Source organism: Ischnura elegans, chromosome 5 (genome assembly GCF_921293095.1).
Source record: "Ischnura elegans chromosome 5, ioIscEleg1.1, whole genome shotgun sequence".
Classification (NCBI taxonomy): domain Eukaryota; kingdom Metazoa; phylum Arthropoda; class Insecta; order Odonata; family Coenagrionidae; genus Ischnura; species Ischnura elegans.
The window spans coordinates 79,821,476-79,840,669 of NC_060250.1; the positions used below are offsets into that span (position 1 = coordinate 79,821,476).

Genomic DNA, 19,194 nt, shown 5'->3' on the forward strand with positions numbered 1-19,194 from the left:
CAACAGTACAAAATTTCTGATAAAACCAAATGAAGGAAATAGTTCAAGGTACATATATCAATGGTTCAAGCATTAATATTATAGAGCAAGCAAGAAAAGGTGCATAGTGAACACTTCACTTGCTTCAATCTGTGACAAAGACTAGAGCAAAAATTGACCAAATATTACTGAAATTTGTTTTCAGTACCATTGTATTAATTTAAACCAATAACAAAATATTTAAGCTCATCCTGCTTCTTTTTCCCTATAATCAGAATATATTCTTGGCAAATATGATCGGCAGACAGCAATTCCCCACTACCCTTCATGTATGTACTTCGAGAGCCTTTCCCAAATTTTTGGATTTTCAAGTTTCTTTACACTAATTCCATCATTTAAAAATGCTTTTGTAGTAGGGACAACAACTCCTCTTTCACCTCCTTCACTTTCTTTTTCTAAGTAACTGTCTGTTCAAATGATAGCTGTCGTTTAGTGGGTCCCCTTTCTTTTGCACGTTTATGTGTATCACAATTGATGTGCTTTAACAAGGCATCATGTCTTTCAGATTCAAGTCTTTTACCCCAAAACTTACACAGTATTACTTTGTCTTTCACATAAAATCCTTCTGAGCTGAATTAACTTGCCCTAGTATGAACGGTAACACTAGGTTTTTGGTATGTTAAAGTTCCTTTCCTTCATTCGATATATAAAGCTGTAGCCATGGTTAAAAACAGCCCATTATGACCAATCATGACAGTATTTTCAAACCAAGTGCTGGGTAGCTATGGCATAACCATAAGTGATGTATAACTTATATTTTGACCAAAATTGTTCATGTCGTGGGCTCATTTTTGATAGCCCTCACCTAGATGCCGAGGGAAGGTAGGTTGAGTAAAACTTGCTTGCCACACCATGTGCCATGGCATGAACGGCGGCCAGCGAAAGTCATCTTGTCTGAAAGAGGCCTTCCATTCCCAGCCAGCGGCCATGTTTAAGTCAACAAATTGTTAAGTTAGACCCACACTTAAGTTTTTCACACTTTTCCTGCAGGGTCATTCATTCCATATCAACTCAACCAATTTTTGGGGGATCCAACGCCCACCATCTCAGATTTTGATCATTTTTTCCCTGTTGTTAGTTTCAATCTTTGTTAAGAAAAATCCAAAATATTAAAGACCCATTGCAAGTATTTTCCAAGATATGAGTGTTTTAAGTCAATGAGGCACACTCAAAAATTCTGCGCACCAGTCAAGTTATTCAAAACTACCATATTTGTGCCCCTGTAAAACCTAAACCAAATGAGCGAAGCTTGTAAAAATTTTAGAGGCTATAAACATGCTGATATAGTTCACAAAAATGCTATCAAAACGATTTTCACTCGACTTTCACTTGACAAATTTTGACAAAAAAGTGACATTTTCAAACTCATGTAAAAATCACATATATCACATGAAAGCCATAAAAATCGCGGTTAATATGGTAAAGACCAACAATTTTTACAATAGAGTGAGGTTTTGGGCAATTTTGAATTTATTTGTTGATAAATCTTATGAAAATGATCATTCCGCTAATGTTTTTTGTTGAAAAATGCCACTTTTTCAACTTCTAATAACAAAAAAGGGACACCAATTAGGTCACTGAGTTTTTAAAATATAACTTGTACCATCCTCCCTCTTTCAGGAAAACTAAACGTGAAGTTGCTCCCATGATTGATAGTGCTTCTATGATTTATTTTAGTGACGGTTGTAAAATGGGGGGCGACAGCACTTATGTTTCAGGGCTTCCCCCAAAAGGTGAGTTGAATTTGAGTATTGAGGTTCATGTAAACCCCTATCATTCTTTAAATTTAGCAGCCAATCTATTTTTAATTTCTAAAGAGTATAAAATGGCAACATTTTAGCAAATATATGGATTTACTAGATATTTGATATTAGGCAAAAAACTGGTTGAATATGTACCTATTTGAAGAATGGTTACATACCTCTCACATCTAAGCCTGATGGTAAGCATCCTCAACTATTTGAATAACACAGCCATGTACCATCTGTTTTCATACACCATGGTGACATAAGTTCCAGGGTTTTTAATAATGCTCTAGGCACATGCTTTTGCATTTCTAGTTTGTAAATAAACTTTTTTCGGCACTCTGAACTTGGGCAGAGAAAGTCCACCGATTTGTATCTCATTTTAACTGATTATATTTTTCAGTGATGAGATCTTGTCCCTTAATTGTTTTAGAGTTTTTAAACCACATGTTCAATTTTGGTTTCCAAATCTCTGCATCATCACTGAAAACATATGATATTTTTATGCCTTCAACATTTTTATCAACCCACTCACAAAAATCACACGCTGATAAAATGTTTTGTCCACTGGGTCGCTAAACTAACAACAGGGAAAAATGATCAAAATCCGAGATGGTGGGTGTGGGACCCTGGTTGAGTTGACATGGAATGACCCTGCAACAAGTTATCCAATAAAGCTGTTTACTGTGTCATGGTAAGTCACCGGAATTACTACTCGGCATAGACGCGTGCCAGGCACATGATTCATATTAACCCTTATCCGGGCACCTCAAATTTCTAACGTAACCGGGCAAGCAGGGCCCAATGGACCCTCCTTGTTAATTTTTTCTTTTTGCTCATGTGGGCCAACCTGCTAGAATAAATGTCATTGTTTTTTGTCAAATAGTGCAAATTTATACAAAATCAATGATTTCAAAATATTTTTTAATGTTCATAAATGAATATTTTTCATGTTAATTAGTAACAAAAATTTGAAATCTAAATAAATTATGATTCATCCTTCATAAAATTGATCTCTGGTGGAAATAATTTAAATTTAGAATCAACTAGCATAAGGGATAATTGAATATCATTTACTTATGAAACGAGACACTGTACAACATCAAAACTTATTGTTTGGGGGAAAACACAAAATTTTATCAACGAGTCCAGGATAGGCTACCCCTCAAAGTTTTTTTCACTTTTGATTTACACGTTTACGTCACTATGTTCATTGCACACCGATTGCTCACAGTTGTTACACATTTTTTTTTCTTCACAATGTTTTTTATCATGGGCATATATATTATCTCATTTTTTGTTATACTATAATTTGATGAATGTCTTGGCTCAGAAATTCCTTCATCAAAAAATCCTTAGCCTGTGTTCCAAGGCAAACCCAAGTTGGATCGTCTTTCAATGTGGACATCAACCAGAATATCGGATACACTTACAATAAATAGTCTTCTTGAACCATGTCTACCACTATTTCAATTTAGATCAGTATTCATCCACACCACATATGCTGCTACTCTACTCACGTCCAAGTCACTCATGGAAAACGCAAAAGGCCAACTATTTGTGCGTCTTTTACTCATGTGCGCCTTTAGCAACTGGTCAAGGAAATCGACTTCACCTTAGGTGCAGTTGTAGTGACAGATAATTTCAGGTTTAGCATTCACGTCTTCCATAATTTTATTATGATGCATGAATCATAGAAGAACTACCGGTCAACTCTTCATCTTGGGCAATGACACAAACATACCATTTTTGGTGAAACCAAACAATGAAGAAACGACTTTACCACTTTATTGGCTTGAAAATTTCCTGGAATAAATCGTTAATACTTCCCTATAGTTCCAACATAACTCTATGCAAACTTTATATCAGAGAAATTTTTGTTACTCGTTTCATTTCTGTTCGTATTTTGGTATGGTTCAGTGAGGTGCTGTACAACTCTTCGATCCAAACCAGGCAATGCTCTTTATGTCAATGTCATCTTCATTGGAACTCTCCTCTTCAATTGGCTGGTAATCCAAATCATCGTCACTAGTTTCTTCAATGTTCAGCAGTTTTTGTGTGCCATCTTGAGGCAAAAGCTTTTGTCTAGCCATGATCTAATAATTATAAAAAATGTTATTTCATAGAATTTCTCTAAAACTACGGATTACTTCCTTAGTACTCATCTATTAGAACTTATCTGGGTATGTGATGTCTTAGTGAAGGAAACTTGTAAATATTTGCCATCACTCCGATGGCTGTGTTACTTTTACCCAAAGAAAATTGCATATTGAGGCGGTAGTTCCGTATAAAAGCCCATATTTTCGGAATCAGTTATGTGCAACATCTTATATGCCTTCATCTACGATGCTCAGTAGCTCTTTGCTAGCACTCTACTCTTTTGTCATACATGCCGTAGTTTATATGGGAAAGAAGGATGGAGGATGTAGAGGGGAAAGGTGGTGGAAAGATAGGCGGGGAGTGCAGGAGAAGGAGAAAACAGGGAAGGATAGACTGTCAATGCGTTAGGGATTTTTAGGAGAATGATAATGAACAGGAACGTTCAAATTCGAAGCGACATCATCTGCATGCTTTCCGTATGGCAGGATACAGTAAAACCTCTTTACATCGTAATGGAGGGGACCAATATTTGGGCATTTTGATGTATGGAGGTTCACTATAGAGAGGTTTTAGTGATAGGCACCATTTTATTAATAAACCATAATATTAATATATTTAAACATACATGCATGCATTAGTGAACATATATTTACAATTTAATGATTACACAAAGGTAAAAGTAACTTGTTAAAGAGGACTTTTTAGGAAAGAAATTAGTTATTGGGTTTGCTTAAACTTTTTTTAAAACTCTTTCGATATAATGTTTTCAATTCTATTGAATACCATCATATTATGATCGCATTCCTCCATGCTTAATAAAAGCCATTCAATTACGTTCAATGAATCCTCAACCTCTTTTTTGGTGGGAACTGTAGCTGATTCCTCATTACCAACATCTTCCTCTAAATCCATCTCTTCCTGTATCCTGCAATATATATACATCTCCTTCACCACTATCTTCCAACTCATGTGAAGAACATATGAATAATTAATTATGAACATTTACAAAGTCTTCAAATGTTGAATTTGTGTCAACTATTTTGTTGATTTTATTGTACTCTGTAGGTTCATTCTCAAATATCTCACTTTCCTCCTGTTTGCTATCACCCGTAATCCCAGCCTTGATGAAGCATTTCTCAAAAATTGAGGATATTAATTCCTTCCACGAAAGGCACAGCCTGTGCATGGTCTGAAGGATGTCCCATGAGCACTTTTAATGTAGTTTTCACTATTCACTCTCCATAAAAATAATTCACTAGCTGCTTTCGATAATGCCTTTTGACCAAAGAAATAATTCCCTGGTCTAAGGGTTGTAATTTACGAGTAGTGTTTGGAGGGAAGTACACAACTTTTATATTTCTTAACATAATTCCTTCAACCTCTTATTTCACTGCCCAAGTTTTTTATTTGTGCAGCCTAGATATACAGTTTCTTCTATTTTTGCTCGGTTGTTTAAAATAGATGTCAGGGTGAATGATGGTATTCCAAAGGTCACTGCTACATCTTTCTTCTGCCTGCCCTCGTTGATGGCTAGGAAAATTCCTTGGAATGTGGTAATGTCAAGCAGCCGCCTTGTTTTATTTGTCGATTCCATCGTCAGCTTATAATTAATTAAGTAATTTTCGTATGTTTTCATATTTTATGGCAAATAATTGAAAATACTCCTTATAATATATTTTAGAAAATTGATTTATCATTCTTATAACATATGACTTGTTAAAGATTATAAAAAATAAATAAACACGTGACTATCGCAAAAAATAAACAAGAAACTGCGCGTAATTTGGAAATTTCGATGAATTCCCTTTCTCCAAAATACAATGCTCGTAGAGTTCCGTAGAAAAACTCTATCAGGGGCACAAAGAAACGCTCGGTCTGCAAAATGACGTGATTTCCTTGTGAGAATGCTGGGCGAACTACTTCAGAATGCCGCGGCGACGATAAAAAATTTCATTGCTCTACCGCGTATCAGCTAATTATTTGTCTCCTTCACCTAACATTGTCGCGCATGGAGTGATGTTCGTTCAGTATTGCTAGAAATTGACGTCCCGGACTCCCGATGGAAGTCAGATTTCGCGGCATAAATACGCACGCGAGACATATGACTGTCGCTCAGCGCAATAAATAGTAAACTACGATCGTTCACGAAAAAATTACCAAGGCGGCAGTGAGAAAGTGCTACACCGGGAAATATGGGAATAAAATAATTGCAAAACTGTATTTGATTTATTTCGAGTCGCAGTAAATTCATGAAATATTTTCATTTTAGAAATGGAAGTAGCAATGCGGTTGAGTAATTCTGTCTTCATGAATGGGAGTGAAGTTAGTTGAAATATTTCCGCCGGCAAGGGATTATAGGCTGCGCTGGTTGCCTCTTTTATTAACTGAACATAGTACAGTGCAACCTCGATAAAACGACACCCCACGGTGCACCAATAAACACTCGTTATAGCGAATTGTCGCTTTACCGGAGGTGGAGCAAATAATAGCCAATATGTATACCTGTTGCGAAAAGTTGTACAGGAACAGAGTGGTGCGGTGACAGATAAATTTCTATCTGACAAACGTAAGCATAAATCCAAACGTAAGGTGATGTTTATTTGCATCACTAAATTTCCTTACTCAAACAACGACTAATTGTTTGGTGTTTTCTTGGCCATGGTGTCTGCCATCAAATGCTTTCTAATCATGCAACTCATGGCCGTGCGGGTATGCTGACGACTGCTTTCTGCCGCCCGAGGAACAAAAGAAGATCAAGCATTCGCGAAAACTAATGCCACAATATTTTCACCAAAATTAACTACTTATTTATCAAACGACAGTTTACCACATAAATTTGAGACTGAGCACTCCATTAACTTCATTTCTAACAGACGCTAGCAATTACAGAGATTAAGTAGTCTTGATGTAAGTTTTTCCGGCGATGAAACCCTCGCTAAGGCGAGAGCCAACACCAAAAGGGCCTCGTAAAAACGAATTTTTTAACACGCTTATTATAGGGTCAATTGACGGTGCATCGGCAATCTCTCGTAATAGCGGGGGTCTCGCTATAGCCCGTACTCGCTTTAACGAGGTTCCACTGTATGTAAGCATTTACAGGAAAATAAAGCCATAAGTAATAGATAGCGAGTGCTATCGCGCAATTTTTACCATGATTCGAGAGAAAATGATGCGTTCTGTCTTCATTTAGTGTCACTTAAAATGATTAGGATAGTTCGTTGCCTTTTTCTTATTTACTGTTAGGTATGCTCTCATATGGAACAAAATGGCCCTAGCTAATGGTTAACGTGAAAATTACAGTAAAGGTGTAAAAGAGAAGAATAAGCGTGAAACATTTATTGCTGAAAATGTCATTCCATGTTCGTTATCGCGGCCTCATTAATGGCCTCTAGTTGTCTCGGTACGAAATGCAGAGGTAGTTAGGCCGTCTCGGGGGTCTCTCGTTGCTATGATATGTAGAGGTTTTACGATATAAAGAGGTTCACTATAGAGAGGTTTGCTTATAAATTTACATGTAAATCTGACGGGACCAGAGGGTTGGTACGATGTATAGAGGTTTACGATGTAAAGAGGTTCACTACATAGAGGTTTTACTGTATATGCTTTCCTATATCCCTAATGTCGTTGGATGGACGCTGCAAATAAATTCCGAGGAACAGGGTTTTTTTTGGAAACAACTGGATCGTTTCAGTGATCATTCTGTAGGGGTTTCCCGGTAACTCAACCCAACTGAAGGAAAATTTCTCTTAGAATATGCCCTTGGCGACCGCCACGGTACAATAGCAAGAAGCGAAAGAATGAAAAAACTGTCCCCATCCTTCATTTATGGATACAGATAATGATGTTTGCTGCGTATTGTTCATTCCTCTCCCATCTCACTCTACTTCACCAGGATTTTCCAACCATAATGCACCGGTGACTCTCCAGTGACCACCCTACTCTATATTGCCTTTTCACCTTCCCCGGTATCTGCCTCCATCTTACCACCCATGCTACCTAGAATAACATTCTGCGTACATAATCTAGTTATTTAATTTACACTAATTACATTTTCCAGCCTTGATAGCTAAAATAAAATTCGTGATTGAAGCTAACACAAACTGGATATATATGCTCGTAAGAATCCAAGTGCAGCGTGTTGCATAACTGGTGAACACTCACCTCCTGCTATACGCCAATGAGTTAGGGGGTTATTTAGATGTGTATGTGAAGATTCCCAAATAATACTTGAAAAATTACAACAAAATACCTTTTATATTAACCATCTAATGATGTGCAACTGATCGCGTATGTGAAGGGTCCATTGGACCCAGCTTGCCCGGTTACGTTAGGAAAAGTTTAAATTTACGATAAACAAAAAATAAATATTTATTTTTATTTAAAAATATTTTTTTCTAATTCCATTTGTCTGTATGAACAAAGTCACAGAAGTTCACAGCACTGGGATATTTTGTTCTCATGTTATAACCTGAAATATAGGCTGTAGGGCCCGTTGGACCCTCCTTGCCCGGATAAGGGTTAAGGGACTTGTACGTGTACTCATAAAAAGTTATATTCATGCTTGGCCACTATCTTTTTCTGTCCCAAGATACCTGAAGACCTTGTGGCCACTACCTTTTACTATCCAAAGATATCCAATGACCTTCCATAGAATATCACTATTACATTCCAGAATTTAATGCATTCTCTCAACTCAAATTAAGAGAACGAAAGCTGACTTCATTTCCAATTGGGGGAGATATCTGCGACCACCGAATCATGCCGTACCATGCCGCATCATCATACAGTGAACCCTCCAGCCAATTTCCCCAACTGACTGAAGTGCTGGTTAAACATTCAAAAACTCAACAAAACTGATATTGTCGGCATGATGTACATGCAAAATTATACATAAGTTCAACCACATGCCAAACGTATTGATTCTAACTAGTTGCAGTGTTTTTACAGCTTTCTAAAGCAATCAAAAAACATAAGAACCGGAATAAAATCTCTGGAACTGGGGGAATTAATATTTCACAAAATTAAAAATCCCCTATTTCTTCCTTTAAATATGTTGTTAATCAACTAGAATGTACCTGATAATAACTCCATACCTGTTTAACTTCGTTAAATACCACAGAAACATAAGAAAAGTTGTAAATACAAACAATTATGAACTTCGGTGGGTTTATTCAACACCTTCAGTGACAACAAGCGATCAGCTTAGCAAGTCATTTCCGAGGGATTATGAGCACTCATCAAACTGAGCTTCTACTGTAATACTTCAAGCCCAGCTCCCTTAGGTTTAGAATATCTTTCAATAGCAAGTATCCTTTGTGGAGCAGTGCCATTCTCAAGTACCGAAGGGAGTATGGCTGGAGAAAAGATTACGAGAAATGCTCATAGGATGATTCTTTAGCCAAATACTGGAGCATTATCTACGCTCACCTAAGCATCTGGGTTCTCAGCAAAACATACATGATCTATGTAAGGCTCAGCAAATTGACATGAAAAACTGAAGAAATAAGAATAATGTATATAAAAACAAAAATTTAGCTCCCTCAAGCTGTTAACATAACCACCAATTCTAATGATAAACTTACCTCATTCCCGAACTGTTGGCGTTGCTTTACATCTGAAGTCAGTTTCAGGTAAAAAGTCAAGCCCTGAATTCCTTTCTCAAAGATAATAGGGACTGCACTCAAGCCCGGAGAGGAAAAGATGGTAACGAAGAAACTCATGATCATTTTATGCCTGCTAACATTATCAGCATTTTCCCCACTGGTTAGACCACTCACAATTTTACTGCTTAGTAACACAAGAAGCTGCTGTGAAGCGGGAAGTGCCACTGGTTTATCGTCCTTTGGTTGTTTCTTAGAATGACCTGGAATGAATAATTTCATATAGTGTTCATGTCACCATTAGTAACAAACAGAGTGGAAAAAATAACAATAACAGCAACCTGGCAGTTTCAATCTTTTAGAACCAGCACTTTAATTATATTTTTCATAAAATAATACTCAAATAAAAGAAATATCATATGCACACTTCTTCAGCATAGCTGCAGAAAATAAGCCTTGCACCAATCATGTTAGCAATAATCAAACTCCTTTTATCAAAGAATGGTAATTCCATGTAAGTTCATCCAGAATTAGCTAGGAACAAGGTGGTGAGTGGCACAATATTCTTAGTACGTAAATATTCAATTTTCTTGCTTGCTATTGGAGATCTTCAATACAGAATATTTTCAATTTTTAGAAAATTTTAGTGTTATAACATGAGTAATTCATTGTTATGTTACCCAGAGGGTAGCTTTGTTTTATGCAGGATAGAATGGAAAAATTAAAACAAACAATTGACGATAGATATTAAAACGTTGCACAGCAAATGAGCAAACTTCATTTGTCAATGGCTACTAGGTCCTACAGAGCGAAAAAGTCTCTCTAAAACAACACTGGACTGCACTACTGATTAGATTAAGAATACCAATTAGGATGCTGGCGATGAAGAGAATTTCGTGCCTATCCATGGTTACTTGCAAGTACCCTTAAAACTGGGACAAGGTCCACTATCATGTAATTGAGGCTTAAGAGGAGGGTATTACATGATTAACATCTACAGGCGGTCCTCGACTTTCGTACACTTGACTTTCGTACAATTCGCACTTTCGTACGTTCAAAATTGACACCTTTTACTTGACTTTCGTACGCTAAATTCGGACTTTCGGACTTTGGTCTGTAATTTTTTTTAAATTCCTGCGATGTTTATTGCGCATCCCAACATTCAATTGTTTCAAATGGCAGTACATGCGAACAATACGAACGTATATAATAAAGGGCTTTGTTAGTAGTTGACTCTAATTTAGGTGATTTATTTGGGAGAGAAACTGCCTGCTATAGGCTCCTTTATCAAGAGAAGAAGAAAGCCTTCATTGAAGATATTTTTCAAAAGAAGTTGACTAGACATCATCAGATGGCTTTCAATAAAACTAGTAAAATCTTCTTTCTAATTGTGTTTTTTCGTTTGAGTGCTGTTTAATTCATGTACACCTTCAGCAACGATATTGTACGAAATATCACCCGAATTCCATTTGTCTTTTGTCTTATTTGAATAACATGCAAAATATACGCGATCACGAATATGTCACCTGCCAAATGTCGAATTTTGGTGTAAAAATTAAAAGGTATCCAGAGTGCGGGTTCAACAACTACATTTTATTATGCTTCTTGATATGTCTTTTTATTTATAGTGGACGTAATAAGTGGAATGTTAAACTAAACGCCGAGAGGAAGTTTCACTCGATGGCCTACGGAGTTCTTGTTTTTTAAACTTTTATTTGCATTTTCTGCGTATTTTCGAAAGAAATTAGATGATTTGAGGAGTTTTTTATTAACATATTATTAAAATTAAGTCAATTGAAATGAATTCCGTGAAAAAAAAAGGTTTTAGTACGTATTTTCCGCTCTTAGGGAACGTAACTCCTAATTAGTATGGAAGTCAATGGTTCGACTTTCGTACATTCGACTTTCGTACACGTTTTCGGGAACGCATTGTGTACGAAAGTCGGGGACCGCCTGTATTTAATTTTGCAAGCAGTTTCAAAATAAATGCATATAAATATTAAATCAAAACTCACCCTTCCCATGTGTTTCAAAGTAAGGCCTCTGGAACATAACCCAGATGTACTGGATGCCATTAGCCATACAAGACCATGGCTTGCTACACTTCTTGTACAGGCTCAAAATTTTTCGGCAAAGTTCTTCCACTATCTCATAAGATTGAGCTGTGACAACAAGCTGAGCATAGATCACAAATAAGTCAAATAATCTTCCCCAAGACTTTAGAGCAGGAGCAAAATAGTCCTGAAATATAAAAAACAAATACATATACATCTAAATATTTAAGAAGACTCTCACCTTTCCTATACAAAAATACAGTCCTTTAAATAATATATCTTTCAAAGGGATTATTTTCAAACAGGATATGCAAAGATATTAAATCTGGGCAACCTAAGAAATTTGCAGTGGTAAGTATAGGTTCATACGTATAAGCAGACTTCTTTACAAAATAATACTTTATACACAAAAGAGGATTTATAAAATTAGGTACACTAAGAAAAAATAAATTACTTCTAGGGACATCTTGAGTTAATATCTCTCAGATATGCACACAGCTTTTACACTAGAACTGCAGCAGGAGCCAAAATGACCTTTCAATTTCCAGACAATTTTTTTCACCTTATTTGTCGATTCTGCAGGTTGGTGTTTTTTGGATTCATGTTAAGGGACTTTGTGTACTCATACAAAGTTATATTCATGCTTGGCCACTATCTTTTTCTGTCCCAAGATACCTGAAGACCTTGTGGCCACTACCTTTTACTATCCAAAGATATCCGATCACCTTCCACAGAATATCACTATTACATGCCAGAATTTAATGCATTCTCTCAACTCATATTAGAGAACGAAAGAGCAAAAAAGAGTCACACTGAGGAAATGGAACAGATGCTAATCAGGAATGGAAATGGTGCCAATAAATATGGAAAACTGCTTGGTAGACTCGACAGACAGCTGACAATAGTGCCAAGGGTGCACTGACCAGGTGATGCTACTTAGGTATCAAACCTGTGTACTACAGAATTTCATGGATCTAAAATTTCAGGGGCTAGAAGGGCACATCAATATAACATTCCACTTTGGAGCCACGGGCCACTGCTCTTCTCAACGATACTTTACAAATAGTCCAGAATGTAGATAACAGAGACAGTGAGTTTTTAAAGTGAGTTTCCCAGGTAAAGTAAGAATGACTACCAACAAAAGTACCCTGAAGTTATGCGAACAGGGCACCATTGATGAAAAAAGTGGCCAAAAGAAGTTGGCAAAGAAGTCTGTGGTGTAAAGGAGAGAGATTTTAGTAAGATCCCTCGTCCAACATGTGCAGTCTATTTTGAACTCGATATGATAAGTCAAGGCTGAGGCAAATTTTTGATATCTCTGAGGATTTAATAAATCTCACTTTCAGTCCATACAATGATAATACAATTCTCCTTCAACTTACATGCGGCATGTCAATCTTCAAAGCATAGACAATGGGCAGCATCAGCATTCCATACATGCAATGAAAATCATGTCCAGCTCCATTGCCCTCGCTCACTGACCCATCCTTGTCAATCACATTAGAGAGGTGATTGGCAATTAAAATCCATAAATCTTGGTAATATGATACAATGATGCTGGGCGTGTTCTCACTTGCATCCCTATCCATCCTTTTCAAGAGTGCCCCCACAAATGGAAGAGCAGAGTTGGTGTTGCTAAAGCCAATTTGTATCAATTTTGAAAACACATCCTTGATCCTGGAAAACGAGAGAGAAGCATAAATACTTCAGAATCAAACATTTCACGTGACTAAATGACTGGGGCCTTTTAAAAATGGGGAAAGGCAATTGGATTATTTGGTGACATGAAGTTCACTCATGGTATTCACTGCGTGGCAATTAAAAAATTCCCCCAGATTTCTAAGTTTCACAGGGGAATTTTATATTTTCCAGGGTGCTACACAGGTTATACAGCAAGTTTATTTATTTGATAGCACCCAAAAAGTGCTCAGAACTTTCCACTTTAACACTGGGACCAAACCAGTCATTTTGATGGGTAGTCACTGTTCCACAGACTAATATTTGACCTACAGATGGGTCGGTTCCGGTACGCTGTTCTCAGAACTCCCGGTTCTTGGCTTGTGGAACCGGTATCAAAAACAGATTGCATTATCGATCGGTTTTTCGATTACAAAACGATCATAAAAATCTAACAAGGTACACTCCAACCATATGCTCCTTTCTGAAAATAGCTGAAAAGAAGCATTGCCCTTACAATGCTTCTACGTGACCCTCTTAAGTCATGGGCTTGACAGGTAGACACAAAAATTACAGCAAAGAAACTGATTTCTGTGTTATAAATTATAAATATAGTGAGCACTCAACAGCATTATTTTAATGAGTTATCATTGAAAATTAAAAATTTTTTCTCACCTGGGATGCAACTGCTTTTCGACAGCGAAGCCAGGCGACATTAACAGGGTGCACAAAAGTAATGTTGGACAACTGGTCATAATCATCATATTTCCCACACCAAGAGCCTGTGAGTTCAGGATGACAGGCGCAAAAGCATAGTCACCAGTCACAATGCTCTCAATCATAGACACAATAACAGCTGCAGTTTTAGTATCATTTGCTGCTGTGGGTGCTTCCACAAGGTTCGTCTAAAAGTTAAAAAAAAAATTAAAGGTCAATCCTTCCCATGCCCATGACACTGAAAAATCCAATATAGATATTTTTTTCAAACACAATAACTCGTAGATTTATTTTTCTCTGGTCTTCCACTGTGTTGCACATTGCATGGCTTCTGATGTTTCAAGGTCATACAAGGAATACACAGGGGCTAATTTTGAATTTTACATTGTTAAGTCTGCCAAAGTTGACAGAAAGAAAGTTTCCAAACTGCGAATGGATTGCAATTTGATTTTGATACACACTGTACACAACCAGACATGGTATCTTGAGCACTGTTCATATCATACTTTTTACACCGTTAAAATAAGCACTGCAATTAAGAATCCTGCCAGTTGTGAAGTGTAAGCTGTAATTAGGTTTTTGCTGGCAAAAACCAAAACACAATACGTTTCCAAACTTTCTTTCTGTCAAGTTTAAATAGCCAACAAAGTGACTATTTCATTTTGAACCGGCTAACCGTTCCAATAACGGTTTCCACGAGACCTCAATGGCCTCTTTAACATTTATACTACAATATCCTCTCTTACTATCTCTTTTAAATAGACAGGGTGTCCAGCCAATCAAAGCAGGAAAATTCATGTATAATTCCAGGTTTTCCAGGAAAACTTTACAAAATTCCAGGTAAATCTTATGTGATTACTGAGATACGAGGGCTGTCCAGAAAGTAACAGATGTTTTTTCATGGTGCAGCAAAGGGTAGGAAAGTGTTGATGTTATCTTGGCATCAGAGCATTCCTACACACTGTACACAACCAGACATGGTATCTTGAGCACTGTTCATATCATACTTTTTACACTGTTAAAATAAGCACGGCAATTAAGAATCCTGCCAGTTGTGAAGTGTAAGCTGTAATAAGGTCTTTGTTGGCAAAAACCAAAACACAATACGGTAGTTTCCTTCCACAAAGAAAACGAAAGGCATTGATTGCAATTCATTACCTACCATTAGTGAATTCATAATATACAAATTATTTGGTTTTAGATATCCCAGTATAGACGAATGCTAATGGTCAATTTTAACCTCTTTTGATAAATGCCAGATTGGTGCCCATGCCATGCTACTCCACGTGATGTCAAGGGACCTAGATGCTATACGAGTAGTCAGGAGTTTTACATCGTTTGAGATTAGCAATGCATGCATGTGGCACAGAGCTCAAGGAAATATCTCTTAATAATCACTTGTTAAAATTGCCTATGGCCGGAAAGTTTCCTTTGTTTGATAGGGTATAAATAATCCTCATTTAAGCCAAGCACTACCTGCTAGCAGGGTACTCTGCTACCTGCAAGCAGCCTGCATCATAGCAGCGCTCATAGCCTCACTACCAAGGTGGCCTCACACGGCTGCAGCGGTAACCAGAATGACGTCACATGGGCTTTTCCCAGCAGTCATACTTAGCCGTCGCATTTTCACGAGCTTGAAAAATTTCTCTTTTCATTTAATCGCAAAAAATAGATTTCGTCATTTAAAATTTTAAAAGCGTGAACTACGTACTACATTGAGTAATAATCTTTCAATTTAGGCAACAAAAAAATAACAGGAAACTTCCCAATTGAGATTTATATCCAGATTTGTGATGCGTGCGATCAAAGAATAATGACTCAGAAAGTTAAGAAGTGCATTGCAAAACAACGTCGGGGAAAACTCAGCAGGAAAGTTTTGTTTCTTCACCACAACGTTTGTCCAAGCACAGCCAATCGTACCCAAAATATCGTTTAGGGTGGGAAGTTGTCAATCATCCCCCATACAGCCCGGATTCGATGCCAGTCAACTACCACCTGTTCCTAGCGATAAAGGCGTGGCTCACTATGCAACAATTTGACACCTATGTCGAACTGAATTCGCGTGAAATACCAGTGGTCCTTGCTGTGATTAAGGCCTTAATTTCAATGGCGTTTATGTAGAAAAATAGCCAAAGAGTTTACCTTCAAAATAGTCTTATTTCCACTTTGTTAATTTTTTTTTTATCAAAACATCTGTTACTTTCGTGACAGCCTTAATAGATGAGAATTTTAAAACACTCAAAATTACTTCAATACTTTAAAATGATACTATATTTATGCATAATTTTTTGTTTATAACTTAAGGTTATACATTTGGTAGCAGAAATTATACACTTTGTTTTTGAATGTCTAATTTTCACCTCATTAGACATTCGTCACACTAACATAAATGTATCTTTTCACTAAGTGCAATTTAAAATGTAATCAATACATTGCAAAGCATAAATTTACATAAAACATGCCACAAAATGGGTGATTCACGGGCAAAAGTTTATGTGAAATGAATTTGAAATAAAAAGTGTCTGAAATTCAAGGTTGCAAAAATTAATGAATAATTCATACATGATTCCTTAATTTCCCAGTCTCTGGACACCCTCATAGATGGATGGTATTTTCATTTATTTCCCTGTTCTACTTTTTACTTCTTCCTTCAGGCCAGACATAACTGAAATCGGTGCATCTATTCCCATTTAACTCAATGAGCATCCACAGAGATTCACACAGTAGAGCACGGATAGATTTGTAACGGTTGGTAGGAGAACAGTTCCAATGAGTCACCCAAACATTGACAACTATGATATGCCTAACCCAGCAGAAGACTAGTGAAGATATCCTTCATGTTATTTGCCAAGTAAAGGTTTTCTTACTTGTAAGAGAGATTCTCACAAGACATTAACATTTTTCTGAGAAAAATAATCATTTTGTAACTCACCACCAGACGAAGAAGGTCCTTCACCATCCCCAAGGTCTTTGCATCCTTAGACACAGAGTCTCCAACACATAGAGGCTCATCACCTCCATTACAGACGAGTACCAAGAGAGAATTCCAACAATGAATTACATAAGGCATTAACTTTGTATCCTGCCCTTCTAAATTAACAGCTTCTCCTAAGCAATGAATCAGCAATCTTGAAAGTGAGCAAAATAGTTTGGGACTGACAATTGGAGGTTCCCCCAAAGGCGGGATAGCCAAATCCTTTGCCAATGCTGCCGGCATAGGTAATTTTGCACTTTTTGACAGAATTTCACAAAGGGCATGCAAGCTGGGTGCCCTTAAAACTGGGTATAATTTCGCACAAGCCTCCCCAGCATTAGAGCTATTCAACCTGCCTGATCCATTAGTTGTCGTTGACTCAGAGGCATTGCCATAACAAAAGGCAAGAAAAGGTGAAAAAATCATATCAGCGTAATTACCTACATCTGACTTCAATAATCTTATAGTGTTCCACCAGACATTGAGTTTAACCAATGCAACATCGCCGTTCCGACTGTTATTTGCCTTTAATGGTATAGTCAACAATTTCACTCTTTTTTCACTAGATAAGACACTATGCTCTAAGGCAAAATTCAGGAGTAGGGAATTCCAGCAATTGAATGCCTCTTTTTTAGTTTCCACATTCGAAGTTTTGAAAGCCTTCTCTTCCACTGCCAAGAGGGAATTCACCAAAGAGGAACTCGAATGGAGCCGTCTTCCTAATATTTCAACAAGAAGTCTCCATGCCACGGCCCAATTCCTGTCAGAGTGCATCATTTCCATCATCATTTTGCGGAACTTATCGGGAACTAAGGTATTGGCGAGAGTATCTAAGTATTCCTCATCCCCAGTAAGCTTGTGTTTTAAAACGTCTGCTGCCTGCAGAGCTGCTTCACGAATACTCGGACTGCTGTCAAAAATCAAATTGAATAGCAATTTAAGCCAGTTACTAGTGTCGGTAAATGTTATAAGCTTGTGCTGGAGTAGAGACTTGAACAGACACAGCGCCTGTACTTTCAAATCCGACGGAATATTGCGTTCGGAATCTAACATATAATGGAGCAAGATGTTTTTAATTGCACCAACGTCTTTGCCAAGGGTTTTTAAAACTGGGCAGATCATGCAAATGCACTTCAGTGCTTTAATTACTACATTAGAAGATTTCGGCAGGGATAAATTGCTTTGTAACACGGATACTAATCCACGCAAAAGCGCTTCGGGTCGTTTCACGATTTCAGGTTTCACCTCTAAAACACTGCAAAACACCGAAAGGGAATGCATTACAATTTTGGCAGATTCGCCCGTCATGTCACGCATTAAAGAATCACAAACGTTGAGCCCTTCGAGGGCTTGAGCAAGTTTCTCCTTCCCACAACTACCCATAAGCCTGAAACAGAGAATGGCACATTAAAACTACTCTGAAAACATGATAAATACAATAAACATCACAGTCATATATTCAGAATTGAAAACTAAACGCACGTCTCAATTTTTTTGTAGTCGGCATCTTTCTTCTCGGAAACTTTATTCCCTTCCAAATCGAGGAATAGTTCCTTCAAAACCGAACATTCGTTTATCATCTTGGCCAGCCGAAAATCTTACTCCGATCAAAATATTAGTTTTTCAAGGAAATCTGTCCCTGGTAAAATGAAAGGGGAAACGTATATACACACATGCAATTTGGCGGAAGAAACTCAACATTAAATACATGGCCGAAGCGACGAAAGAAATTAACAACACATGCAGTAAAATAAACCTAAATAAGTGAATCGTAATTTAAAAGTTATAAATGTGGCACTAACCTCAAACTCCGTCGCAAATTACTCCAAACATTCCTCACATTAAAAGGCACCACCACACCATCTAATTCCCGCCAACTTGACATTCCATGCGCTTCCCAAAATGGCTAGCACTTCTACATATATAATTCTTCTTCTCCCGATACTCAGGACATCATTTGCTTCAGAATATTAGACACTTCATTTACAAAAGTCCCATTACAGAGATTACTTCATTTTCATCTCCATAACATATAATTGTGCTTCTTTTCCAGAAATGACACACACAGTATAGAGTGAATACAAATTTGTCATAACAATTGAATGTAGAAAATACTTTATTTGTTTTTGTTCTCATAAATAAGATTTGAACAATAGTAATAGGGAAGATTTGATTGTACGCACTTCATGATTAAATCATATTTACGTCTTAAGGGCATTCATACCTTACTTGACTACAATATCACATATTTTACCAACGGTGAAGAACAGCGCCAAAAAGGTAAATAA

At 37.1% G+C, this 19,194-nt stretch overlaps 1 protein-coding gene across 2 annotated transcripts in view; it reads right to left on the reverse strand.

Annotated features, from left to right (window-relative positions):
• Window positions 1-18,977, reverse strand: part of LOC124159110 (telomere-associated protein RIF1) — a 44,076-nt gene extending 25,099 nt beyond the window's left edge. For both annotated transcript variants that reach the window (XM_046534668.1, XM_046534667.1), the window contains exons 1-7: window positions 18,709-18,977; window positions 18,389-18,545; window positions 16,865-18,293; window positions 13,891-14,120; window positions 12,921-13,215; window positions 11,500-11,725; window positions 9,467-9,747 (exon numbers count right to left, since the gene is read on the reverse strand). In XM_046534668.1, the coding sequence (XP_046390624.1) occupies window positions 9,467-9,747; window positions 11,500-11,725; window positions 12,921-13,215; window positions 13,891-14,120; window positions 16,865-18,293; window positions 18,389-18,486 (2,559 nt within the window). In that variant the 5' untranslated portion in view covers window positions 18,487-18,545; window positions 18,709-18,977. The remainder of the gene's footprint in view (window positions 1-9,466; window positions 9,748-11,499; window positions 11,726-12,920; window positions 13,216-13,890; window positions 14,121-16,864; window positions 18,294-18,388; window positions 18,546-18,708) is intronic.
• Between the last annotated feature and the right edge of the window lie 217 nt (window positions 18,978-19,194).